Source organism: Hemiscyllium ocellatum, chromosome 14, assembly GCF_020745735.1.
Source record: "Hemiscyllium ocellatum isolate sHemOce1 chromosome 14, sHemOce1.pat.X.cur, whole genome shotgun sequence".
Taxonomy (NCBI): domain Eukaryota; kingdom Metazoa; phylum Chordata; class Chondrichthyes; order Orectolobiformes; family Hemiscylliidae; genus Hemiscyllium; species Hemiscyllium ocellatum.
Genome location: NC_083414.1, coordinates 28,267,223 through 28,294,918, shown reverse-complemented (window position 1 = coordinate 28,294,918; position 27,696 = coordinate 28,267,223). Strand labels below are relative to the sequence as shown.

The following is a 27,696-nucleotide window of genomic DNA, read 5'->3' as shown; positions in this document are numbered from 1 at the left end:
CGGGGTAGCTACACCTACAGTGTTATCAGGGAGGATGTTTCAGGATTTTGACCCAGCAACTATGAAGGTACAATGACATGGTTTGAAGTCAGGATGGTGCAAGGCTTTGAAAGAAATTTGGAGGTGGTGGTGCTATTGCAGTGGACAAATGAAAATTTCAAAATATTTGCAACGCTTCACTGAAACCTTTTAATGTACAGTTTGTACCTAAATTTCCACTGTGTATTAACATTGAGGTTCCTCATTAGTAGAATAAAGTCAGATATGTGCCGATATTACAATTTTATATCTTGCCTCTTTATACAAGATTAGATAGTTAAGGAAGTAGCCACAACATTAGCCAATCCTGGAACATGTATTCAGGAATAACCTTCAGTCTTTCTCCAACACCCTGCCATCTCACCATCAAAACACTAACATTTCTAAAATTACTTCAGCCTTTGTTTCCTCCTCTGTCTAAACAAGAAATCTAATCAGCTGTATGTAAAGAGCCTCCTGACATCAGTCTCAACCTTTTTATAAATTTCAACATGACTTCATTGACTAAAATCCTATTCAATGTCCTGAGGCTATAAAAACCTTGTAAAAATCTGTTTTTAAACCAATTTTTTCATTCATTACAACACATCTTTCCTTTTCCCATTGTTTTGAAGTATGAAGTTAAGATTGACTTGATAGATTTGGTTAAGATTGCAAGTTTCTTTCTCACTTACTGTATTAAATGTCTCCAGTTGTCCCCTTTCAATCACTCCCTATCTCAAAACTTCTCCAAACCTCCCTCATGGTCCTAACTTGTCTTGTGACTATTCTCTCTAGCATTTCCAGACAATTTTGTTCTGACGATCTGAAGTGGATGCAAGATGTGGTCATACCAGGGCACTGTACAGTTTAAGCATAACTTTACACAACCTGGAAGGCAGGTTTTACTTTTCACCAGAAGACCATTGGTAGCAGATTAGTCATGTATTTACAACTGCCCAATGTTTCATTTTTCAATTTTTCTTTGCTGCTTTTCATGATGTAATGTATTTCAATAAAATCAACTTCACAAAGCACATTGTGACAAACCATAGGTTTTAGATCTTTTAGCAATAAAATGCAAGTTCTTCACTTTCAATAAAAGAATATAGGGCTCAATTTTTGGGTGGGCTTGAAAAAACCCAGAGTTTAGATCAGAGCGGTGCTGGAAAAGCACAGCAGACTAGACAGCAGGAAAATCAACGTTTCGGGCAAAAACCCTTCATCAGGAATAGAGGCAGGAAGCCTCCAGGGTGGTGAGATAAACCCAACCTGTGCATTTTCTTGGCTTGCAAAATACACAACCAACTCATGTGTGGTTTTATTTGAAATTTTAATCTTTTGCAAAAATATCAGATCTTCACTGCAGCTTGCAACTTACAGTGGAGAGCATAATATGAAGGTGGTTAGTTCAGAAGGTCACCTGATTCTCCATCACAACTGTCCAGCTCTGAACATTACTTAACAGACCAATAAACCTCATGCCCTACCCAATACATATGCCTATTCACATTGCTGGATGCAAACCCATCCTCCTCAGATTCCCCTATGCCATCTATACGCAGCCATTCCACTTCACATTGTTCATGCCAGTTTATGTCATGTTCATGCTCTACACCTACCTCAAGCATCAACTATGGACACCCACCATCACACACTTATTTACTGTTCTCAGAAACCATGCAACAGCTATGGAAAATATCTTAAGCTAATTGGAAATCAGTGAAAGCAAATTTGGGACCATAATCCCAAACTAAAAATATTAATCTTTAAAGTGCCTTTTACATTTTGTAAACAAACAAGAAATCACAACAAAGACATACTCTGTTCTTACATGGTTCAAAAAGTTTCAAGAGTTTGTGATTAAAAGGCCACATCCTGATCCTCATTCCCAGACAATAATGAAACAAAGGAAATCTGATTTCATTCCTGTCTAAAATGGGGAACCTGAGCTCAGAGAAGTGGGCGTGGGGGGGGGGGGTGGTTTACACACTGGGCATTCCAGATGTGCAAACACTTGGAGAAAAAAAATTGAATAGGATCAGTAATACAGAGGAAAACCTAATTTTCTCAAAATAAAAATCAGTGTGACCTATGTGCACACTGAAAGGTGTTTCATCACCTAATTGTAAATTGCGCCATTGGCATCAGGTAAAAAAAGAAAGGTGAGAAAATAAGGTAATTTTAATATTACTAGAACATGACTATTAAGAATGACTATTAAGAAGTTAATTAAGCATTACATTAATCTACAGTACAAAATACTTTCTGAGGCCATAATAGAACAGTACTTATTGTGGAGAATGCCATCATACAAGAACACAAGAGATTTTCAGCTAAAGACTGAATATTGAAAACTAGACACCTTGTATTTAAAGGCACATTCCTTTACAATTGGTTTGCTGGGCAATAACATGAGGTTTTATATTAACTTGACCCAATTTTACAAGATATTTTTGCAGTTACACATTTTCTCTTACAATTGCTGCAACATTTAATACAAAACAAATCTGAATTACATTTTTTCTAACCTATTTCATCGTATCATCGATTTCAAATATGCTGAGAATAGTGATTGATATTTCACAGCACTCTGTTTCTTCATTGTATGAATACTATCAGGTAAATCATTCAATAATTGGAGTGTGTTGAGCTCAAGGTTTTATTTCAAATTTATATTTCTTTAGATTTTTCTCACGGCCAAGTAAATATATATTAATTTTAAAAATCCATTATTTATTGCACCAGAGAGGAATGTTCCTTTAATAGTGTTGTAAACCTGCTAATTACTTTATCTAATCTATATTCATAACTTTGTTGATTATAGAACATTGTTACTTTAGTATTTAAATTAGATTTTTCTCCAAACTAACGGAAGTTCTTTGCATTGATAGCAGTGATGTTGCAACTAATACAGATTTCTGTATTAGAAAAGCTGTGTTAAAAGTCATTCATTCCACCTAAAGCACCTTTTGGTCTATTAGTTGCAAATGGTGCAAGTTAAGAATAGAATCAGCTATGATCCGGGCTGTAGACCTTTGGTAGCCTCCAGACGTCACCATCAGGATGGGTATCTTACGCGTGCGGGCTGCCTGAAAAACTGCTTGATCTCTTTTAATGATTCCCTAGACAAGAAAAAAATTGAACAAGAAGATATTAAGGACAGTTTTGTTTGAATCATTATGAGTTATGACATTTCAATGAAACATTTAAATCACTTCCCCTCAATAAAAGCTGAAAGTACTAAATAATTACACATTATCTCCAGCTTAATTAAAGAATGGTAAATATGTCTCCATTGTAATTACTGGGGTCTCTTACAAAAATCTCAAAAGGTGGCAAAACAAAATCTATAAAATTGATATTTTCAAGCATCAGGGTCCCAGGTTTGATTCCAGCCTTGGGTGACTGTCTGTGTGGAATTTGCACATTCTCCCCGTGTCTGCATGGGTTTCCTCCGGTGCTCCAGTTTCCTCTCACAGTTCAAAGATGTGCAGATTAGGTGGATTGGCCATGCTAAATTGCCCACAGTGTTAGGTGCAATAGTCAGAGGGAAATGGGACTGGGTGGGTTGCGCTTTGGAGAGTTGGTGTGGACTTATTGGGCCGAAGGGCCTGATTCCACACTGTGGGGAATCTAATCGAATCTAAAAAAAATGCATTATTCTATTATTCTATGTCGCAGACAAATAGTTTATGAACTAAATTATTTCAATCTAAAAGGTGGATTAAACATAATGTTAGAATTTTCCAGATAAAGTTCCATGGTAAAGATGGACAATGGAGTTTTTCTAGCTATCTTGAACACATTTTCTATTTATTTACAAATCGTACATAAAATAGTCAAAATTGAAAAGCTTTAAAGTAAGCACATTTAAGCTAGTAATAAATACTCTTCTGTAAATTAATTGATCATTTTGAAATGATAAACGCTGTTTTCTACCTGGGTCTCACATATCAGATAGGTGCAAAGAGGTAAACTGCTACCTAAATAAAGCTAACGGAAAATTAAGTAATTCCTCTCCTTATTTCAATATCACACTGGGCAAGAAAAAGAAGCCAAAAATTGCAGATATAGAATTGAAGCAAAATGTTCACGATTCTGATATAGGAATTATAAACACCATTTAATCAAACTAATGACATTTCTGGAACAGGTATCAACAGAACTGAAACTCTTGGACAACCAAGTACAACAAAATATTTTTTCAAGTCTTCCACAACATGATAGACTTGCATTCACCAAAGTTGAATTTCATTTGTCTGCTTTTGAACTCGTTCAATATTTTAAATTTAAGGTAAATTATTTTGGAAGTACTTTCAGTAACACATTTGCAAAGCACAAACACTTGTATTACCCTTAAGTTATCTTACAAACCTGTGGTGAAATAGCCAATCCTCCTAGTTGATCACCATCTAAGATGTCTGTGCCTGCATTGTACACAATGATGTCTGGAGTGACTTCCTGTAATGCTTTTGACATCTGTGTTTCCACTTTCTGCAGATACTCTGAATCCTCCGTGTCCCAGTCCAGCTCAATTTTCCACTTGATAGCTCCTGGTAACAATTTATGAATAAATGATTTAAAGTAATCAATCACTTCACACAGTTAACTCAACATAAATCTTCAAACAATGAAGCAAACCAAATTGAATCAAAACCCAGATTGCAACTGTTTACTTAAATGGTATTCAAGTAAATATCCTTTCCAGAGATGCTACAGAAAAAAACCAAAAATATTTCAATAACAAATTACTAACGCTAAGAAACTTCACAACATACACGATGATATCTGGGTTTTAAAAACTGTAACAAAAAAGGAACATTATGTAACAGAAATAAATTTTACACCAAATTATACATTTAATTAATACTCAATCTTCATAAACAGTCCTGTGTTGAACTTGTTCAATGGAATATAAACATAAATATAATATTGAGTCCTTTACTATTTTTTGGTTCCCTTCAATCATATTTCTGCCAGTCCCCCAAAACTCAAACAGTTCTTAACAAAGGCATAAGTGACATCCTGTTTAACGATTACAAAGGTAAACTATCCAACTCGTCTGCATTCTTTGGCATAGATGACAACACCATCCTCCTCCCACAATCTTTTGACCCATTACCCATTCCTCTGGATCTCTTCTTGTACCTAACTATGACAACCAATGGCTGTTCTTTCCACTCCTACACTACAATCCCAGGTTTCTCCCAAAATCTATCTTTGATGCCTTCCTATTTCATATCTACATACTGCACCTCAGTAATAGCATCCAAAAACATAATCACAGTTCCCAGATGTATACTGACAACAACATCATCTATTGTTGAAAATGTGTTGCTGGTTAAAGCACAGCAGGTCAGGCAGCATCCAAGGAATAGGAAATTCGACGTTTCGGGCATAAGCCCTTCAAACAACATCATCTACTTCAGCATCATCTCTCTTGATCCCTCCTCTGTTTCTAAATTGCCAGATCACTCAACTGGTATGTGGTATGAGATGAGTGACAACGTCCTCCAATTAAATATCAGGAAGACTTATGCCATTGTCTTTGGTTGCTAGCACTAACTCTTCACTGATTTCATTTTTCTCCCTGACAAATGCTTGAAATTCAGCCAGACCATTCATAACTTTGGTATCATAATGGATGCAGATATGATTGTTCAGAAACAGAACTGCACCCTCACTGACGGTGACTATTTCCATGACTGATCATTGCTACTGCCTCAACTGCCTCAACTCTTTTGCCAAAACCCTCAACCACATCTTTCATCTTTGAGACCTGGCTTCCCACATTCTATCTTCGGTAAAATTGAGATCATCAACTGCTAGCATCCTAACTCTCACCCAAATCCTGCTGACTAATGTTAGCTCATGATTAAATAATGCCTTGATTTTTAAATTTTCATCCTGGTTTTCAAATCTCTCCATGGCCCTGACACCTCCCTATCTCTATGATCTCCTACAGCACTACAGGCCTATAGAATGTCTGCTCTCCTTGAATTTTAACTGTTTCACCATTGACGGCTGTAGCTGCAGCTGCCAAAGCCCTAAAGCTCTGCAATAACCTCTTTAAACATGTTCACTTCTCTACTCACTTTGAAGATATTCCTTAAAACTTACCTTTGTAACCAAGCAATTACTCATCTAATCAGATATCACCCTAGATGGATTGACTTTATACTTTGTTTTCAATGCCTTTGGAAGCACCCTGGGATGTTTTCTTGCATGAAAGGTGCTTTGTATATAAAAGCTATTAATGTTAATTATGTTACAGGTTGCGCGGGACTTGGATAAGCTGCAGAATTGGGCTGAGAGGTGGCAAATGGAGTTCAATGCAGCTAAATATGAGGTGATGCACTTTGGGAAGAATAACAGGAAGGCAGAATACTGGTTCAATGGAAAGATTCTTGGTAGTGTGGATGTGCAGAGGGATCTTGGAGTCCATGTACATAGATCTCTGAAAGTTGCTACCCAGGTGGATAGTGCTATTAAGAAGGCATACGGTGTGTTAGGTTTCATTGGTAGAGGGATTGAGTTCCGGAACCGCAATATCATGCTGCAACTATACAAAATGCTGGACACTTGGAATATTGTGTACAGGAAGGATGTGGAAGCATTGGAAAAGATGCAGAGGAGATTTACCAGGATGTTGCCTGGTCTGGAGGGAAGGTCTTATGAGGAAAGGCTGAGAGACTTGGATCTGTTCTCATTGGAAAGAAGGCAGCTAAGTGGGGATTTGATAGAGACATACAAGATGACCAGAGGATTAGATAGGGTAGACAGTGAAAGTCTTTTCCCTAGGATGATGACGTCAGCTTGGATGAGAGGGCATAGCTACAAATTGAGGGGTGATAGATTTAAGACAGATGTCAGAGCCAGGTTCTTTATGCAGAGAGTGGTAAGGGCATGCTAATGCAGTCAACTCAGCCACTTTAGGGAGATTTAAATAATCCTTAGATAAGAACATGGACGAGTTTAGGATAGTATAGGGGGGACGAGCTGAGAATAGTTCACAGGTTGGTGCAACATCAAGGGCTGAAGGGCCTGTTCTGTGCTGTATTGTTCTATGTTAACTCAGAGCTATACCTGACATGATGTATGATAAATTCTCAGGATTTCAAAACAACAATCATTAGAAAATATCGTACCACCTGGTTGGAAAGTCCATTAGGCTGGAATTAAAGCAATGGTGCAACAATTATACCTTCAGATTACTACAAAAGCAGGGTCCAAATCTATTTCTGCAAGGCAACAATGAAGGAAACCGAAGACCTGATCACTGGCAGAAATTGAGTAGTGATTGAATAGTGAGTAGCTGGGAAACAGGTGATCAATTGGTTCAATTGAGACCATTAAGTGATTGATTAATGGGCGACATGAAGGGACTTCATAAACCTCAGGACACACCAACTGGTTCATACTGATGAGAGACCTTTCAAATGTCCACATTGTGAGAAGAGCTTTAAATGCAAACGTGAAGTGCTGACACGTGAACACATTCATACTGGGGAGAGGCCATTCCCCTGCTCCATATGTGGGAAACAATTTCTCCGTTCAAAAAGCCTTTTGAGACACAAGTGAATACACATTGGTGAGAAGTTGTTACCTGCTGTCCAGTGGGGAAGCATTTACACAGTCAGCCCACCCTCTGAGACACCAGTGAGTTCACAAGTGATTGCAGAGCAAATATCTGTTGTTGCTGTTGTTGTTAATGAACCTTCGATTGATCCAGCTCCCTGGAGGACTGAGTGATCAATGTGATGGAGGATTGATCCATCCCCTGAAGGACAAGGAAGCAGATGCAGTGGCACAGGGAAATATGTGCTGCTTGTGATGTGATCTGGAGAAGGGTGGCATCGTGTAACTTAAAACACCAGAGGTACAGGGGGATAGAGACATTATGACTTTGATTCATTGCATTTAATTAATTCATTCAAAGTGTGTGCCATTGCAGACAGAACTGGGCACACACACACACTGACATACTGAGGCACAAAATCAGATTTATAGGCACACATACACACTGACAGAGAGATACATAGAAAGGTCACACTAACACGCTGAGACAGAAACACACACAGAGGCAGAGAAATAGAGATAAACACAGGCACTCTCAAAAACATCCATCTGGAGATACATAGAACACACTATCCCTCAGTATATTGTTCGGGTTGATCTGTTTAATAAACTCAAGTTCATTTGTACCATTAACATGTTTTAATTGGTACAATAAAAAAAATGAAGAGACTTCATTCCTTCACTGCGGGTGTCATAGTCACACTTAGGGGAGGCCCTTCCAGTAGGGATGCTTGGTAACTTTAGCTAAAAAGGCTAGTGTTAAGCAAGCGTGGGCATGGAAATCTCTTTTGTAGGTTTGCTCAGCCCAATACAGGCACATCTGGAGTTCAGCTATTGATCTTCCAAATATCTCTGTAACACCTCCCCCAACATCAAGCCTAATTCCAGAGAAAGCTGGATTTAGGAGTTTGGGCTCACAGGCATGCTGGGACTTCCTGTTGTCCTACGGTGATCATCAGGATCCAAGTGACATGGCCGCATGGATCCAGAACTGGTGTTCCCGTAGAAGGCAGAGGATAGTAATGGAAAGATGTTTTTCTGGCTGGAGGTCCATGACTAGTGGTGTTCCACAGGGATGCATTCAGAGACCTCTGCTATTTGTGATATACATATATAAGTGACTTAGATGAAAATATAGATGGGTGGGTTAGTAAGTTTGCAAACGATACAAATATTAGTGGAGTTGTGGACAGTGTAGAAAGTTGTCAAAGGATACAGCAAAATATAGATCAATTGCCAGATACTGGTGGAGAAATGATAGATGGAGTTTAATCTGGGTAAGTGTGAGACGCTCCACTTTGAGAGACCAAATGTAAAAGGAAACATATACAGTTAATGACAGGACTCTGAACAGCATTGATGTACAGATGAATCTTGGGGTTCAAGTCCACAGCACCCTGAAACGAGCCACATAAATAGATAGGGTGGTAATGATGGTGTATGGTATACTCACCTTTATTAGTTGAGGAACTGAATGCAAGAGTCAGAAGGTCACGTTGCAGCTTTATAAGACTTTGATTAGGCCACATTTAGAGTATCGCATTCAATTCTGGTCTCCACATTACAGGAAGGATGCGGAGCTTTGGAGCTAATGCAGAAGAGGTTTACCAGGAAACTGCCTGGATTACAGAAGAGGCGAGAAAAACTTGGGTTGTTTTCACTTGGGCAGCAGAGGCTGAGAGGAAACTTGATAGAAGTCTATAAAATTATGAAATATGGGGCGTCGGAGGCTGAGGGGTGACCTTATAGAGGTTTACAAAATTATGAGGGGCATGGATAGGATAAATTGACAAAGTCTTTTCCTTGAGGTTGGGGAGTCCAGAACTAGAGGGCATAGGTTTAGGGTGAGAGGGGAAAGATATAAAAGAGACCTAAGGGGCAACTTTTTCATGCAAAGGGTGGTACATGTATGGAATGAGCTGCCAGAGGATGTGGTGGAGGCTGGTACAATTGCAACATTTAAGAGACATTTGTATGGGTATATGAATAGGAAGGGTTTGGAGGGATATGGGCCGGGTGCTGGCAGGTGAGACTAGATTGGGTTGGGATATCTGGTCGGCATGTACAGGTTGGACCGAAGGGTCTATTTCCATGCTGTACATCTCTATGACTCTCTATGAATTGTCAGAAACCAGCTGATTTTCATTTTCATTGAAATGGTGTTCAGGTAATGCAGATTAAACTCCTGCTCCTGAATGCAAAGATCGGATTCCACTTTATACATGTAAAGCCTTTGTGCTGTCTGTTCTAAGTTGACTTGAAATTCAATAATAATCTCTTTATTCAGAAGTGCCGAAAAGGACAAAATTCAGCAGAAAATACAAAATAGAAATGTCAAAAGCTCTTGATCCTCCTCTTATTCCTGCTACATTTTCCACTATTCAAGGGATAATAGTTGAAGATATCGCAACTAGAGGCCTTACTTTATTTTTGCAGGAAAAAGAAAATGCCAGAGATCCACAGTCAGAACTTTGACCCTGAAACCAGCCTCTGTCAATTTCACATGGTAGGTGGTGGCAGGGATTGTCAATTACACTTTCTCATTTCCTGGAGGCAGCTACCTGAACAAATCAGCAGCTGCTTCCATTCATGATATTGGCAAGGTAGATGTCTGAAGTTTGAAGCGTATAGTTTAGATCTAGTAGAACCATATCTGTACCTTGTGGATTTATTTGCATAGTCAGGGATGACTTTTGGAGTAAGAAGCCCCCCCTCTAACATGGTTCCAAAACACCTTTGGAAAATGTCGGCCTCCCTTTGGGAAAGGTAATCCTTTTTATAGGATTATTAAAGGTAACCATGAATGGGTGTGCATAAACTTATTGGGACATCAAAGAATTGTCAAAGCTTTTCAAAGTAATACCAAGATACCAAGGAACCAACATAGCTGTGAAAAGACAGAAATGTCATGAATATGAAAAAGTTGAGGGAAAGGGACCAACCCCAGGCAGGTAGGACTAGTCTAGTTTCCAAACCAGCCTTGACTGGTTGGACCAAAGGGTCTGTTTCCATGCTGTATGACTCTAATTGTAAATCTCATTAGAACTGCCAAATCTGTCAGGAGATTTAAATCTGTTGGACTTGAAACTTTAGAAAACATGCTGAGTTTTTAAAATATAAAGTGGTGTTATTTTGTTTTATTTCTCAACATAAATCTATCAATAGTTGTGTTGCATGACTGATTTTACAACCCACCATATTACTCAGTGTCCCTGTTAAGTTACAGTTTGATTGATAACTTCAAATGATAATAGATAGAAATACTTGTTTCAAGTACTGAAGTAAAATGCCTGCTACATAAGGAAAGGGATTAAGGATTTAAGAGATTAGTTGAAAAAAAATTCAATGTTTGAATTATTTTTATGAATTAGAGATGTCATCAGCTACGTATCAGGTTATGCCCACATGGGTCTTCCAGTCTGTCTATACTGGTTCCAGGTGATTTGGCATGGAGGGGATAAAGATAAAGGGTAGTGAGTGGTTGGTATGCGGTGGAATTAAATTGGCTTGGGGGCTATAAAGGACTATTGGGATGCGTAGAAAGTCATTGACGATGGGTGGGGAGCAAACGGAATAGCAGAAGCCATGGAGTTAGAAGGAGGACCCAAACTAGCATCACCAACCCCAAAGAAACCTCATCACCACAGAACAAAGATCCAACTCCCAGACCACTCATTCCAACCAGGTTCACGGAACCAGGAAATGTCCGAACTCTGAAAATTCAGGTGACACGCAGTCATTTTACCCAATATTTCATCATTTAAAATGAAAATTTAATTTAACAAAGTTCAAAAATCAAAAAAATGCAAATGACATCTAGCAATTTGGACTTGTGAAACCTCAAGGTGGCAAAATGTAATATAGAGTTCCTAATCTGAAGGAAGCTAATGAAAATTCAAGAAGGGTCAGCACTTCTATTCCTTTAATAAGTCATCCACAATATTTTGCCAGCATTGGAGAGTGAAAAGCAATCCAACTCCCACAGATATTGTCCAAATGAGGACTACACTAGGGTAGCTCCTGTTGAACGTGTGCTGTGAAATGTCTCAGCAGAATGATAATTGTGGATGATACAATGCCAAAACTAGCAGCTCCTCATCCCTGCAGCATATTCAGTCACGTAGCAGAGAATCACGTGAAAGGGCAATTACACAAAGCTGGAGATCCAATGAAGAAAGCTCATCTTAACTGATCATTTTTAATTCTGACAAATAGAACAAAAAGAACTTGTGTAGTGATTGTAATGAGGTCAGCCAGACGGACCTCATAGAAGGAGTTCCCTCTTTGACAAATATAAACAGGTATGTCAGAGGTTCTGTTCACTTAGAACTGGGTCAGTGTCAAGGACTTGCCACATGTAAATAAAGGGTGACTTAATGATCAGCCTCTGTGGAATTATTTCAATTTGCCCCTGATTCAAATGCTCCAATTCAAATGAATTATTACATGCAAGAAAATTGAACTAATTGAAAAGTCCTGCACAGTATGGACATGACTGAAGAACTAAATTAAAATTGCAATTAGACATCAATGGCTGCAAATTTCAAATTGAATAAATCAGTAAATCAAGTGTATGATTTCCCCAATGTCCAACTACGAATTTATTGGAGAAGGCTTAATCCTCCACAATGTGCCTGGTTCCTTAAGTTCTAAATGAACATTAAATTAATATTGGACTTATAGCAACTACCCTGAACATTATAAGTAGGAATGAATGACCTTGGTAATGTAAAATTAACATAGAACTAACAGCATGGATATAATCATTCATATTTAAGATAAACATTCAAAATCACAATGATCTTTGATACAGTAAATAAGGAAAAATGGTTTCCAGTAGTAAAAGCAGGGAAAGCCAAATAACACAGACTTAAAGCAACAACCAGAAGAATCAGTGACAAAGAGAGTATTGGATTGGCTACCACATTTAAAAAGGCACTGTTTTACTTCACAGTCAGTATACCTTTAAGAGGCCTATTCATGATATCAGCACCACATTACATCAAGTGACCTAATGTTATAAAGACCACCTAGCCCATCTCAATTCATATCATTTGAAGCACAACACACTGATGGGAGCACACCACTCTTTGTAACTGAATAGCCTAAAGTGAGCCCTGAAAGAGATGTAACTGTGAATTTCATATCTGTATGTATTATTGAGTTGTAATGAATATCTGTCAGATTCTTCAACAGCCTGTTATCCACGCCGAGTTTCTCATATTACAATGGATAATACAAACATTGCTACCCAGTTGAAAATATCCTGCTGGAGGCAAAGCCCACAGGCATGGTTGTCTTCCAAGATCTCAGTGTCAGATATTGAAAACTACTTGAAGACAAATTGGACAGCAGATTCAAAAATTGAATACTTTAGACAATCAACTGAATCAGCTTCTAAGAATACAGATATCCATATATATCTGTAGATAGGGTAATGATCAACCAAAAGACACGTTTCTTTGTGATTATAGTCTCAGATTTTAATGACAGAAATTTTCTATAAGACTTCTTTTATTTAAAGTAAAAAAGGCTGAAGTAACAAGTACGATCAAAACCAAAGGCTTTACAAACCTGTCTCTGAGTTCTCTATTCCTTTCTTTCTGCTACATCAATTGAATTTATTTTTCTAAAAAAAAAGTATCAACATAGCACTGGAGGGCACATAACGTCCCACACAATATTGCATCTCCTCCTTAGATGAAAGCATCCAGAGACCCATTCACAGCACATACGTAGACTCAATCCTTACAAAAGATCACTTCTCTAAAAGTTCACATTCTTTGATAACATGGCAACACAAACATTATATCCATTATTGACACGATGAACGGTTTAATTGGTTTCCCGGAACAGATAGTGAGAGACAGCAGACAGCAGGATACTGATGAACAAATTTAAGACGTCTGCTAAAGTAGACACTGACCCATATCACATTATTGTCTCACGATCTGTGTTAAAACTGGCTAGCAGAACTTACGATTGGCACCATCAAATCAATGATCATAAAGTGGTTTCTAGAATGTGCAACCAGCCCAAACCTAAATCAGTACTAAATCACTACTGATTGCAATGGAACATCTCCAGTTCGGACCAAATGTAGAGCATACCAATTAACCATTAAGTCGGGAGTAAAGAAGAGCATGAATGAAACAATCATATGGTTATGTTGAGTGACAAAGTTGTCAACAATTGCAACTGAAAACAATCGTCCACTAGATGAATTTACAATCAACAGATCAGGACCAGCTGTCAGACTTCCATAAAGTGACACTGAGCTTTGAAATGGCAGATTTGTAAACTCTGTTTTAACTATATGCATTATTTTTGAATTGATGACATAGGCTTTTTATGCAACTATATATATCAATTTGATATAGAAAGTATAAATTCCTTACAGTGAGGAAATAGGCCCTTCAGCCCGACAAGTCCACACCAACCCTCTGAAGGGTAATTCACCCAGACCCATTCCCCTACATTTGCCCCAGAGTCATGCACCTAACCTACACATCCCTGAATGCTATGGGCAATTTAGTATGGCCAATTCACCTAACCAGCACATCTTTGGACTGTGGGAGAAAACCGGAGCACCCAGAGGAAACCTACACAAACACCACATAGCCAGTCGCACAAGGCAGGAATCAAATCCAGGTCCCTGTTGCTGAGAGGGATCAGTGAGCCACCGTGCCGCCTCATGGATAATTACTTTTATCTTTATGAGAAAAGGGGAATGTTGTGTTATGGCTCATAGTCAATAAACATTACGAAATATGCTCATGAAATTATTTGTGCTGTACAGTATGTTGCCTCCTGGTTTGAATGTTGCATCATTTATCTTTACTCAGATCACTTAAAGTATTACACACCAATGGAAGCATATTGTTCTCTTTAACAAAACGGCTTAATGCAAGCACAGGCACTGATGTGCCCATGAATGCAGTATTTATACATATTATTGAACTGTAACAAACGTCTGTTGGTTTCTTCAGTACCATGATATCCACACCTAGTTTCTTACATTACAAGGGACAACATAAACAATCTGCTAGAGACAAAACCTACATCAGTGACATTCTGTTCTGTCTATTACTCGAAGATTTTCCTGCCCCTTTTGCAAATTACAAAATGCTTAGAGTAGAAATCTGTTAACTCTGGATCCAAGGAAATGTTCGCTTTTATTCTTCATGGGCAACTATTCTTGAGATGAAGGGCTTATGCCCGAAACGTCGAATTTCCTATTCCTTGGATGCTGCCTGACCTGCTGTGCTTTAACCAGCAACACATTTTCAACTGTGATCTCCAGCATCTGCAGACCTCATTTTTTACCCGAAGATTTTAACCTACTGCGAATCCTCTTGCAAGGATGCCTTCCTTGAAGAAGCTCTCTTCCTCCCTCTACAAGGATTTCAGTGAGTCTCTCTCTCACTGCACCCCCCAGGTCATCTCCTCTGCACACTATTCTTGAGAGTTAATATTCCTCACCAAAATAGAAATTTACAGGTGATCAAATTTGATCATCTCATGTAATGTCAGTGGTGTGCTTCTAAAATTATATTAATTCAAGTTTCCATATGTTGACAAGAAGCACTCAAAAAAATTCTGCTATCAGGAGCCTCCACCTTTTCTATGTTATAGCTCTGTTTCAGTGTTTTTTCTCATTCATCAAAGGAGTACATAATTGATTATCAATAAACAGGGCCTTGAGGAGAAATCAAGCCCTAGTATTTCTCCTGTTTCTGGTACATCGGAGTCAAACAGTTTTATGTAAGCTAAGCAAAACAGCTAGCTTTTGTATTCTTCGCCACCATTTATAAATTCATTTGGAAGTTCAGATTTCAGCAAGATATACTTTGTCAGACAATTACACATTAATTCACCCAATATAGTATGGGACCAGCTCCTTGTCTTTGAGGTAGCTCTATGCAATATCATGACAGCAGCTTCCAAAAGACAAAATTATCCCATGAACAAATTGGAATTTGTCTAACTAATGGAGACATACTCAACTGGAACATGACTCTGAGTTTCACTTTCAAATTAAAGATGGCAAACCTTTCCAGCAGATTAGTACCAACCAATTAATCTGCAGTAATGTGGGATTTCCATTCATTGTTAACAAAAAACTTGCACTTTGCATTGAGTGATTAAAAAAAATTCTCACTTCAAATTGGCAATCTACATGAATGATTTGCAAGTGATCTGCAGAGACAGAGTGTAACAGTTTTTAGTTGGAGACGAAAAAAATTGCAGATGCTGGAAGCCAGCGGAGACAAGCAGGAGGCTGGAAGAGCACAGCAACCAGGGTTATACCAGAAACATCGGACTTCTCCACCTCCTGATGCTGCCTCACTTACTGTGCTCATTCAGCCTCCTGCTCGTCTCCTGCTGAGTTTAAAATTTGCAGATGAGATTGAAATAGATGGGAAAGCAGACTATGATGAAGAGATAAAGAGTTTACAGATGGATATTGGCAGGATACAAGAATGGGCCAGAATCTGGCAGATGGAGTTTAATGTGGATAAGTGAAAGTTTGTCCATTTTGGCGGGAAAAATAAAAGGACAAATTATTATTTGTCACAAAGCTAGTCCCTTTTTTTTCCCTAAAAGCTGTTCCTTGGCTCAAGGAGACTCTGTCCTTGATCTTTTTCAGAGGAACAACTAACCGGGCCGGGCTCCGGTCAGTCTGGTTTGGTACAGAGATGAAAAGCATTTTGAGAGGCCTTTTGTTTATACGTAAACAGATGAGACTTCAGGCCAAAGTGGTCGTGTTTTAGAAGTGACCTGTATAATGAAAGGGGAGTGGTCAGCTCTCACTGAACTGAGCTGAGGTTTTAGTTCAGTTTTGAACTAGTTGGCAATTCAACAGGAGCTGTTTGGAAACTCTTTCTCTATTCTGCCTCTCAACTTCAACCTATAAACATGTGTTCCATTTATAAGGGTTTTTAAAAGGGAGTTTGCTTATTGGGATTGTTGTGCATTTCCAAACAGCATAATTAAGTCTAGTTGGATTGTTTGAGTTCTGTAGGGATTCTTTATTCTGTTCTTTGTGCTTCATTGTATAATTTTGTGAATAAATGTTTGTCTGTTTTAAAATCCAGTAGTCAACTTAGCTATCTTACTCCGGGCAATTTTGACTGTACACTTACTGAAACAAATTGCAAAGTTATGGTCTGGGGCTGCCTGGTTAAGAATGTTTTGAGTGGTCTGACCTAGTCCATAACATATTTAAGTGGTAAATAGATTCAAAGTCTGTCAGTGCAGAGGGAGATGGGCAACTTTGTGCTTTCATCACAGAAAGTGGGTCTGCAGATAATAAAGGGAAATGGGATCTTGATATTTACCATATATACTCACGTATAGATCATTCTCAAGTATAAGTCCCTTTTTTTGGCCAAAAAGTCTTGTATTTTCCATCTATCTCATGTATAAGTCGACCTGAGTTCATCACAGTTACAGGACACTTATGAGTCAGTGTGCCTGCCCGTCGCGCTCAGCTCCGGCTTTCCAGTCTGCTGACCACCCTGCTAGGTTCCGTGTCTTCCAGTCTGCCAGCAGTCACACTCCGCGCCAGGTTTTCAGAATTGCTGTGTCTGCTGAGTCAGTTTCCACAGTTTCAGTTACCTGTAGTTTAATACAGGGAACATAATACAGGGAACATTCCAGAACCAGGGACCAGGTGACTGACAGGAAGGTAAATTTCCCATTTTACCTACTTTGTAGATAAATATTCATCCCCTCAAAAATAATACCTTGTGTATAAGTCGACCCCTTAATTTCAGATTTAGGGAACCATCTTCAAAATTCAACCTATACAAGAATATATATGGTATAGCCAAAGGGCTGGATTATAAAAGTAAAGGAGTGTTGTTCCAGTAATAAGGTGTTGGTGAGACCCCACCCAGAGTACTGTGTCCAGTTTTGGTCTCCTGACTTAAGGAAGGATATGGTGGCACTGGAGGTAGTTCTGAAGACATTCATCAGGTTGATTCCAGGTGCAAAAGGGATGTTGTACGAGGTGAATAGCTTGGCTTGCACTCGCTGCAAAGAAATCATGTGCGAAAGGAAGGTTGGATGAGCAATGGATTAGAGTCACAATGCTTCACGCCTGGTATTGGCATTATGGATTCTCATGTGTTTACAGCTTTCGTGGAACAAAATTACTTTTCTTCTTTGGTCCCCACAATCTAGACACAAGGAGCAAGGAGGAAAAGCATTTCTGAACTATCCTGGGGGTTTTCCCTCAAGGCACTCCCAGGGTGAGCAGCCTCCCCTCATTCACTCTGTCAAATACTCAATTGCCTCCCAGATGTATGGCAGGAAGCGTCCGCCTCTGCTCCGGGACAGGGGCAACAGGCTTACCTCTACATACTCCAAGACAGAATAATAGAAAAAAAAACTTAAATTTACGAGCACAGTAAAGATGGCATGGGTGTATATGTAAGATTCACTTTGTAATATGTAAACATTGCCAACTATATTGCTTTCGTTTTATTCATATGTGCATCATTGTCCTTATCAGAACTTAATTTTCCTGGCCTGCATAACGGTTGGCACTCAATGAAGGGTGCAGGGGAATATTACACAACTCCTTTACTATGTAGGATAAAATGGATAATTTGTGTTAATTTTAAATATAATTAATGTTTATGTCTGTGTCCTATGTAATGTGTCAGTCTATAGGAAATGAGGAATGTGCAATGTTTCCAGTGTCAAGACAGTTATCGGAGATTATGTTCCACAGGGACAAATGAAATGCCTTGGATGAATCCAAAGAACCTATAATGATGGAGCAGGTTCTGGGATCTCAGCCTGACGTATGTTAACTGTCCGCCATAACCAGTGTTTTTAGCAAGATTTATTGGCTTTGCTATTCCAGGTAGAAGACAACATTAGCTCACAGGAGTTTCAGAAAAGGAATGCAACAGGGCTTGGTAGACATTGAGCAGGCAAACCTGTTTAAACAAAGGTTCAATGGCCGTTAAACTCTCAAAGTCAAAAAATGTGGCCCTGGAAAAACACAGCAGGCAGCATCCCGAGATGCAGGAGAGTCGACGTTTTGGGCATGCCTTTAATCAGGAATGTCAGGAACGGTATGGCCATATTGTGCAGTGCACTTTGTGTAATACATACTAAACAGTCTCTCCAGACTTAAGGCAGTGTCAATGACGTTTTCAGCATGGTGATAGCTCTAGTACAGGTGGGGCTGCATTGACGTTCTATTATGCCGTGCACTGGTGCTAATAAATCCAGGGAAATTGCTTTCATTAGCAAGGATCCAGCAATCAATCTGCGCAGAGGCCTGAAAAAGCTAGGGACGTTGCAAGTTCCACAGGATATGAGTCAGGAGAGCTCCCTGGTAAATTAGTACAACCCTGCATGATTTGCTAACCTTGGAATACAGACCAGTGGGTGTTTCATGAGGGAAGTCCCTGTGGTTCACAAATGCTGCTGGGTGATCAGAGAGAGCCAATAGCTACATCAATATAGTTAATTACTCTTTGCACACCATAGAAATGTAGGATAATGAGCAACACTGCAAAATCTGACAGTCCTGCTTTTTCATCTGTGGTAAACATGACACAAGGCGGCAATAATCACTTCTTTAATATGCTGAAAAATGTACCTCATAGGCTGCCTGTAGAGCCTTAGACGTAGCCAGTGCCAAAAATGGGGCACCTGCCATCACAGAGGGCAATGACATGCAGTTTCTGCCAATCCATATGGCTGCAGGTCTTGCTGCAGGATCTGACACAGAATCATAGAGATGAACAGCACGGAAACAGACCCTTTGGTCCAACTCATGCATGCCAACCAGATATCCAAAACTAATCCAGTCCCATTTGCCGGTACTTGGCCCATATCCCTCTAAACCCTTCCTAAATATATACCCATCCATTGCTTTTTAAATGTTGGAATTGTACCAATCTCCACCATTTCCTCTGGCAGCTCATTTCATGTACGTACCCCCCTCTGCATGAAAAAGTTGCCCTTTAGGTCGCTTGTAAATCTCTCCCCTCTCACCTGAAACTTATGCCCTCTAGTTCTGGATTCTCCTACCCCAAGGAAAAGACCTTGACTATTTACCCTATTCATGCCCCTCATAATTTTATAAACCTCAATAATGTCACCCTTCAGCCGCCAATGCTCCAGGGAAAACAGATAGCTTTCCACAGGACAGACTGTGACTTCCCCTCTCTGATATCTTGAGGAAGTTTGTCAGTGCCCTGAAAATGTACTGATGGGCCTGTAACTTTTATCACTGATGGTCTCCTGATCAGCCTGCCCTCTGGTACTTTGCCACCTTTCTTACATATGCTCCTACTGCTGCTAAGGTTATAGGAATATCGGGTGTGGGAGATCCACAGGTAACCCATCAAGTGAGCTATGTGCAAAATGCAGTCAGTGATATAATAGGAGAATCTGTGTGTCCATTGGTTTCATTCTAAGCCATGTAGTTTTATACTTCTCCCACCTTACACTGGATCTGCACTCATGACAGCTGCAACTAAGGTTATAGACTTGGCCAATAAAATATGTAAACGGCCTTGAGTGGCAACCAGTGACCTTGCACCTTTCCCCATCATCCTAGTTGTTCTCACCAACCTTGACCCTCCCAACATCACTGTGTGCCTTCCCTCAGATCTTCTTTAACCTCCACATCACCCTGGACCCCAATCAATCTGTATGAAAGCATCATCTCTTCCCTGAGCTTACCTACATTCCTATCAGGTTTGCTGAACAGATTCTAGACCACACTTTCATCCACCGGGACCTCATTTTGTGGTTGGGAAATTGTTGTGACCTTCAGTAAGGACTTCAGGAATGTGGTGCAGTTGGGGGAGGGGAGTGTGGCGGGTTGTCCAGACTACCATTTTCGCATCCACATGCGGGCTGACCCTTATTTGAAACCTGTCATATTTAAATAAATAATTAGCAGTCAACTGAGCTTGCTGAAAGCTCAAGATTACCCTTCCCTCATCCATAGTACAGCGCATGGAAAGGCAGGTAATGTGAGTGGGCAGCCACAGGGAGGGCCAACATGCCACTGCCACACAAGTGACTGATTATCAGTCTGAACTCACCTTCTTACCTCAGCTCCCTGATAATTAACTCACCTCACCGCCATGTTGGCCTGCTCCAAGAATCATCATTACATTCAGATCAGAGAATACGAGACCACGTGAAGTCTCACACTACAACTCACGTCACATATACTTTGACTTAGAAGGAAAACCAAGCCACCAATTGGGAAGGAAAGGTTGCTGTGAAACAATAAATTCATGATCCAATATTTAGTATTAGACAGGACAAGGCTCAGTGTGGAAGTTTGCTCTCAGCACATGGCATACGACCCAATTTGTCCTAAATATTTCCTCGAACAGTAACCTATGCAATACATTGCCCTAAATCCAAAAAACAAGTAGGCTCCATAGTTGAACTGATATGTTTATAGTAACAGCTGATAAAAGATTTAAGTACTGCACATAATTTATAGGATTTCAGAACAGAAGTGAGATAACTTTGACATTTTTCATATGCGTTCTCAACGCATAGTTCCACCAGAATCTAAGCAGTTGTGTGAAATATGCAAATAATTCATTGTTTCAAATTCCATGCCATAGCAATCATTCATAAGTCACACATCCCAGATCAATTTCAAAAAGGTCCATTCAATTTATTTTTATATCTTGTTACACCAGTAGAAGTTCATTGCATATAAAACTGTATGCAACACTAATTACATTCAAAATTTAACAGCAGTAACTTGACTTACGCTTTGCAAATCCATCACCTGGGTAGATGTATCTATTAAAAACATCCATAATATAGACTCTGTTGTCATCCATAAAATCTCTCTCATGTCCATTCCCCTAAGAGTGAAAAGATGAATGAGTATTTTAAAGAGAAAATTGTTCTTTTCAGAACTCATAAAAACATTGCTGAATAAGTTTTTTTTGCCAGCTTAATGGTGAAGTACATGCAAGGCATAGAGTACAGTGGTTGAATTCTTATTTGTTGAAGCATTTAGAGGCAATAGCTGTTTTTAGCCTACTGTTTTATAATTACATTTAATTGGAGTAAGTATTGTGCTTTTACAGCACTGCTTGGATATCCTAATGTTATGACTGTCAATAAAGCCATTACTTGGCTGCACTGTATTTTATGTATAAACATAAGTAGGCAACACCAAATTGCATTTGCAAGTACAGTACACTTAACATAACCAATAACTACAATATCCCAAAAACTTAAGCAAAAGTGTTGGGCCAAATTTAACCATGCCTGGTTTAGCAGGCAGTGGTGGTGGTCAGGGAGAAAAAGGGTCAATTACCCTGATCTCCATTGTATTAGCCAGCAGCTGAACAGTGGGCAGGAGCAGAATATTGGTTGGCAGGGCATCGTCAGTTGGTATCAAAAAAATATAGGAAAGGGGCTTTGAGTGGACATCATAATCAAGAAGGGGGATACTGGGTTTAGATGAGGTCTAAACCTTCCATCAGACCACAGCAGCAGACATAGGCCATTCAGCCCCTCAATCCTGTCCCAGCATTTCTAAGTTCATGGCGAATCTTCCCTAGACATTAACTTTTCTTGTATGTGAGCTCATCACAGCTCTCAACTCCAATATTTCAAATATCTATCTATCTCTTCTTTTAAACTTGCAGTCATTTAGTCTCAACAACTCTCTGGGGTAGAGAACATCTGAGCTGTAGTCTTGCCATTTAGATAATATTTGCCTTTTGATTCTTCTGATCAAAACATGACCTCACACTTACCTACACTAAATCCCATTTGCCAAATTTTTTGCCCACTCCATCTATGTATATCCACGTGCAGACTTCCCATGTCCTCATCTTGACATGCCCTTCCAACCATTTTTTGTATCATCAGCAAATTGGGATACATTACACTTTACCCATCCTCTAAGAATTGATCCTTGTGGCACTTCATTAATTACTTGGTCATACCAGAAGCAAGAACATCAAACACATTGGGTAAGAGCACTGGCTCAGGCTCCTCCAATGCTATATTCTAGATGTTAACACTTGTATCATGGCTCACACCTTCCATTTCCTTAACTTACCATCAACCAAATTTCATGTAATTACTCTAAGATATAACTGTCTCCTCAAGCAGTGTCCAAATAACTCCCCACCCTATACCATCCACTTCAATCTGTCACAGAGTCCATAGCTTGAAAATGAGCTCACCAACTGTGCTGAAGTTCAGTAAACAGTCAACAATTGCTGCAGATGTAGATTGCATAGGTGTCCACCAGTGGTCATATACTACAGGTGCAACACATCACTAACTCAGCCATTTCTATCCTACTTAATCCATTAATTCGGACGATAAATACCCTTCAGCTATAATAATGTATCCTTATTTAAATCATTTGGCCAATCAAAAAAGACACTGAGGAAATACTGACCAACCACCAATCTATTTTTCAATGATGCCACTTTGGCTGTAACAGGTAGAAAAGTGTTGAACGAGTTCTCTGCGGCCAGTTTTTATCTCCCACAACCACTACCTTTGTCATTTAGGTCCACTCTCTTTACTCAGCGAGTCGTTCTTTACTCAGCGAGTCGTGAGTTCATGGAATGCCCTGCCAGTAACAGTGGTGGACTCTCCCTCTTTATGGGCATTTAAACAGGCATTGGATAGGCATATGGAGGAAAGTGGGCTAGTGTAGGTTAGGTGGGCTTGGATCGGCACAACATCGAGGGCCAAAGGGCCTGTACTGCGCTTTATTTTTCTATGTTCTATGTTCTCAATCTGTTTCAGTGATGTTGACCTACTGCACATTCCACTCAGTTAAGGAAAGACAGTGGCAGCAAACTACCCAACTACAAACTAGTAATGGTTGGCATCACAGCACATACAACAAAATAGCTAGCAGTTGGCATCACTGCTTCCTACCACAATGTAACAATGAGCATTCCAAAAAAAGCCCAGGAGCAAACTAGACATTTGCAGCTTTGAAGCTTTCACGCCATTAAGAATTCTTCATACATATGGTTGGCAGCCGCGGCAGCGGAACAGTCAAACAAACTGAAGATAAATTCGTGGAAAGATCAACAAGGGAAAAACTGGACTTAAACAGTGTGGCTGTATTTATTCTCAAGACCATGACTAGCTGGTGCATGAATCACACACGCGTGGAAACCATTCAACATTAACTCACTGAAATCCAAGGACATTATAGTCTGACAGAATTGACTTGTCAGTGTTGATTTTGTTAACACATCCATGCAAGAGGTGCTCCTGAAATTACTGAGAAAACTGTTGTCTCAGAGATGCATTTTCAAAGAGCCCTCAATGCCTCAGCCACCACCTCACTCTTTGCCTCATTCTCTGAGTGAAGTGGTGAACCATGCAGTCATGAATGCAGCCAACAGTGAGGTAGTTTGGCGATGGCCAGAATTAAGGACACAAAGGGGCAACTTACCAGTCTAAACATAGTTTAACAGAGGAAGACAGTGAGAAGACTAAGAAGGTCATTATAAGTGCAGTAGATCCAAAATTTAAAACTTGGTTCAGGTGGAAAGAATTTCGTAAGACCCCAGGGCACTTGGAAAAGTTGTGCAGAAGGATAGACATTGTTTACAAGACTGTGAAAGCTGTAAAAATCATCCATTTTGCTCACGAAATAAGTGCATGCAGAACATGGTGAACCTCTATTTTGGCCACAGAAGTCAGGAAATCTGCACTTCAACTGTGAAAATCCTGGGAAACATCAAGTGGTATTGAGAAATAGCTTTGCTATATTATAGAAGTTAAAGCTGTTAAGACAAGGAAAATAAAACAGCATTGAAATAATGAAGAAAGAATTAAAAGAGAAAGAGATTAAAGCAGCATTGAAATACTGTAGAATTAAAAAAGCATTAGACTAAGAATAATGCATAACCACATTAGGAAGAAATAGCAAAAGAAATAAAATTGTCTTGCAGATTTAAGTTCAGAAAAGGGCCAAACATGACTGACTTCTTGGAGAAATGTTTTTAAAAGACAGAATTATTTAAATACTAAAACACAGACCAGACAAGCAAATATACTTTAAAAAAGCCAAAGAACTGCAGATGTTGGAAGTCAGAAACAAAAACAGAAATTGCTGACAGCATCTGTGGAAATAAAGTGGAGTTAGCATTTCAGGACCAGTGACTCTTCTTTAGTTTGTACAAGAATTCTGATGGTCTGTATAGGTTAGAGGAAAACTTTGACAACAGAGCTTTACAATCAGAATTTATAACAAACAGAGCTGTTGTTGGGACTGATGAGTCTTGTTAGATTCTTTACAGGCCAAATGAGATTTGATCTTGAAAGAAGCTTTTTAAGATATGCTGGAAGCAGAAAAGCATGAAGCATCATAGATAAATCGGGGGAGCTGAATTATAAGCTTATCAGAGGTGACCAACAAAATCCATAAAGGTATAAAAACCTTAAGATGCACTTGGCAAGCCAAATAGGTCAGACAGCAGATACAAAGAGTCAGTGTCAGCTCTTTGAAACAGGGGATCCTCACAAGCAGATAGTGTCAGTTATTTTTCTTTAAATGCTGTATCCGGAAAACTACAGGTAACCTCCAGGCCTAGGACACAGTTACAGAGCAGAAAACGGCCACTCAAAGAAATATTAATGCAACATTAGAAGATATACTCAGTGCATTGTGACAGGAATCTAGTGATCTAATCAATTAGAATTTGACAGAACGCCCACTGACCTAAAGAGATTCTATTAATCTGATACAGGAGCAAGTTGTCACTGCAACTTGTTGTCATTATTTAGTATGGGTGAGGAAACAGAAGTTACAATCTATAGAGATAAAACTACATGGCCCAGGTAGAACAGCTCTCAAGAGTACAGTGACACTACAAGCAACATAAAGGATGCTAGATGATAGAGATTATACATGTAACCCATAACGAAGAAACACAAGTCTTGGGCAGAACTGCGTGTGTTTGCCCACAACATTCTTCTAAAGGTTGAAGAAGTCGAACAGCAGAGAAATTTAGGGGCATCTTAAATTGTTCACATGATTAGGGAAATTAATGCCAAATACAGAAAGCTGAAAATAGGAGTGTAGAGTGTGCACCAAGGAAGAGGGGAATCTATGGATGTCTTTTAAAAATGTAAATACTAAACGAGTGACATTAGGAGACTGTGAACCAACAGAGATCAACAAAGACCGGAACAATAAGTGAGTCAAACTTGGTATAAGAAATGACACAGCCAGAAGAAATAAATAGCATATGGAGCATGGGAGTCTGGCTCCAGGGCAGTTTTGAAATAGACAAGTCTGAAGATTAGCAAGAAATGGATACGTGAATCAGCAGGAGTCTGACCAAGTATTCTTGTGGATGTTCAGCTGTTGAGCTTGTTCAAGATAGAGTGGAGGATTCTTGCATACTTAAGGAATTAAGGGATACAGGGTAAGGCAGGGAAGTGGATTTGAGGTGGAAGATCAGCCATGATCTTACTGAATATCACAGCAGGCTCAAGGAACATTAAAGCCAACTGCTGCTCCTATTTCTTATGGTCGATTGAGTAGAGAAGAAAGTAGACAAGGCAGCTAGATTTATACGTCCTTTGTGATGAAGAGAATATGGAGTCAGAAATTAATTAGTTTCCCTTGTCCTCTAATGCCTAGAGAGTCTATCCTCCTAATCCATTTAATGGCATGGTGTGCATTTTATCTGTGCACTATTACATAATAAAACTTTATTGCTTCCACTATAGTAAACTGCTTACTTAAATTCTGTCCTCGTTGTGTTTACCACAGTATAAAGTGCTGTGTAAAGGTATTTTGCAATACTCATTAATCACATCCCACTGGTAGGATATAGATGCCACAACAAAATCACACAAACATCTGACAAAGCCAAGACAACAAGGGCACCTCAAGCATTTGCCTGCATTTCATCCCCTTCTCTACTGCAGTCATAGACAACTTAAACCCCTGTGTATTAACTTAAACTGATCTGAATTTTGAAATTCTTTTGCAAACCCTGCGAGACCTGATCATTCTTTGCTATCCCCTCCTATGGTTTTGAGGAATTAATGTTAAAAATTGATTCATTTTCTAATGAGAACATTTCATCAAATCTTGCAATTTTAAATTCTTCTTCACAAACACAGCAAGAATTGCTTTAAACCAAAATAAATTCTAAGCAAAGCATAAACCTGCTGTTCTAGAAACATCAGCATAGATATAACCTAAATAACTAAATGATTTGAGATTTCTTTCATCTTATTTTTCAAAAATGTGCTAAATTCCATGAACAATGCTTGCAATTTTGTTCTTAATACACTTTCCACAATGTCAGCAGTAAAATACATTGAGACATTCCGACATCAATTTGACATTAAGTTAAGACAAAGAAACCAATGCCCCAGACTCAATTTGATCTTAGTTTTTTTTATACATTTGAAATGTAACGTAGCAATAAATTTCCCTTTCACCAACCATCTTTTTCATGTTATTCAATCCTAATCAACACTCAGCAAAAAATCTATAAGAAGCAACGACAGGCAGTATTTAGTAATTTAGGAAAAACATGACCACATGATGGAGCTGTAACATAACAAACTGTGATTTGTACATTGCTTGAGTTAATATGCTATGCTCCATTTCAGATTGTCGGAGAGTAATCTTTACATATATACAGAACAATAGGTGTATCACAGAATGTAAGCTGGCAATACCTTGTGGCTAAACTAATCCACCTTAAACATCACAATATTTTTGAGGTATTTATATATATATAAAAATTGGTATATGTATCATTGTGCATTATGCTTATTTAGAAAAAAAACACCTTTACAGAAGCAGCTTGAGTTTAGAGAAACTACATCATCTTTCTAAATATTCTCATATATAAGCGGTATAAACTACCCAGGTTCAATTCTGTTGTAAAGCAAAATAAATCTTGGGCACGTTTCATCCCAGGAGAACATTGGAGAAGATAGAAACACATTAGATTAGCTAGTGAAGGATCATAGAATATCACTGCACAGAAGGAAGCCATTTGGTCCACTGAGTCTGCTGTCATTCTACCTCCCACATTCAAACTGTTTTCTCTAAATCTCACTGTC

General features: G+C 39.1%; 1 protein-coding gene across 1 annotated transcript in view; it reads right to left on the bottom strand.

The window, feature by feature from the left end:
* Nucleotides 1-2,768: 2,768 nt before the first annotated feature.
* Nucleotides 2,769-27,696, bottom strand: part of hdac11 (histone deacetylase 11) — a 113,473-nt gene continuing 88,545 nt past the window's right edge. The window contains exons 10-12 of the mRNA XM_060835154.1: nt 21,374-21,470; nt 4,396-4,574; nt 2,769-3,143 (exon numbers count right to left, since the gene is read on the bottom strand). Of these exons, the coding sequence (XP_060691137.1) occupies nt 2,979-3,143; nt 4,396-4,574; nt 21,374-21,470 (441 nt within the window). The 3' untranslated portion in view covers nt 2,769-2,978. The remainder of the gene's footprint in view (nt 3,144-4,395; nt 4,575-21,373; nt 21,471-27,696) is intronic.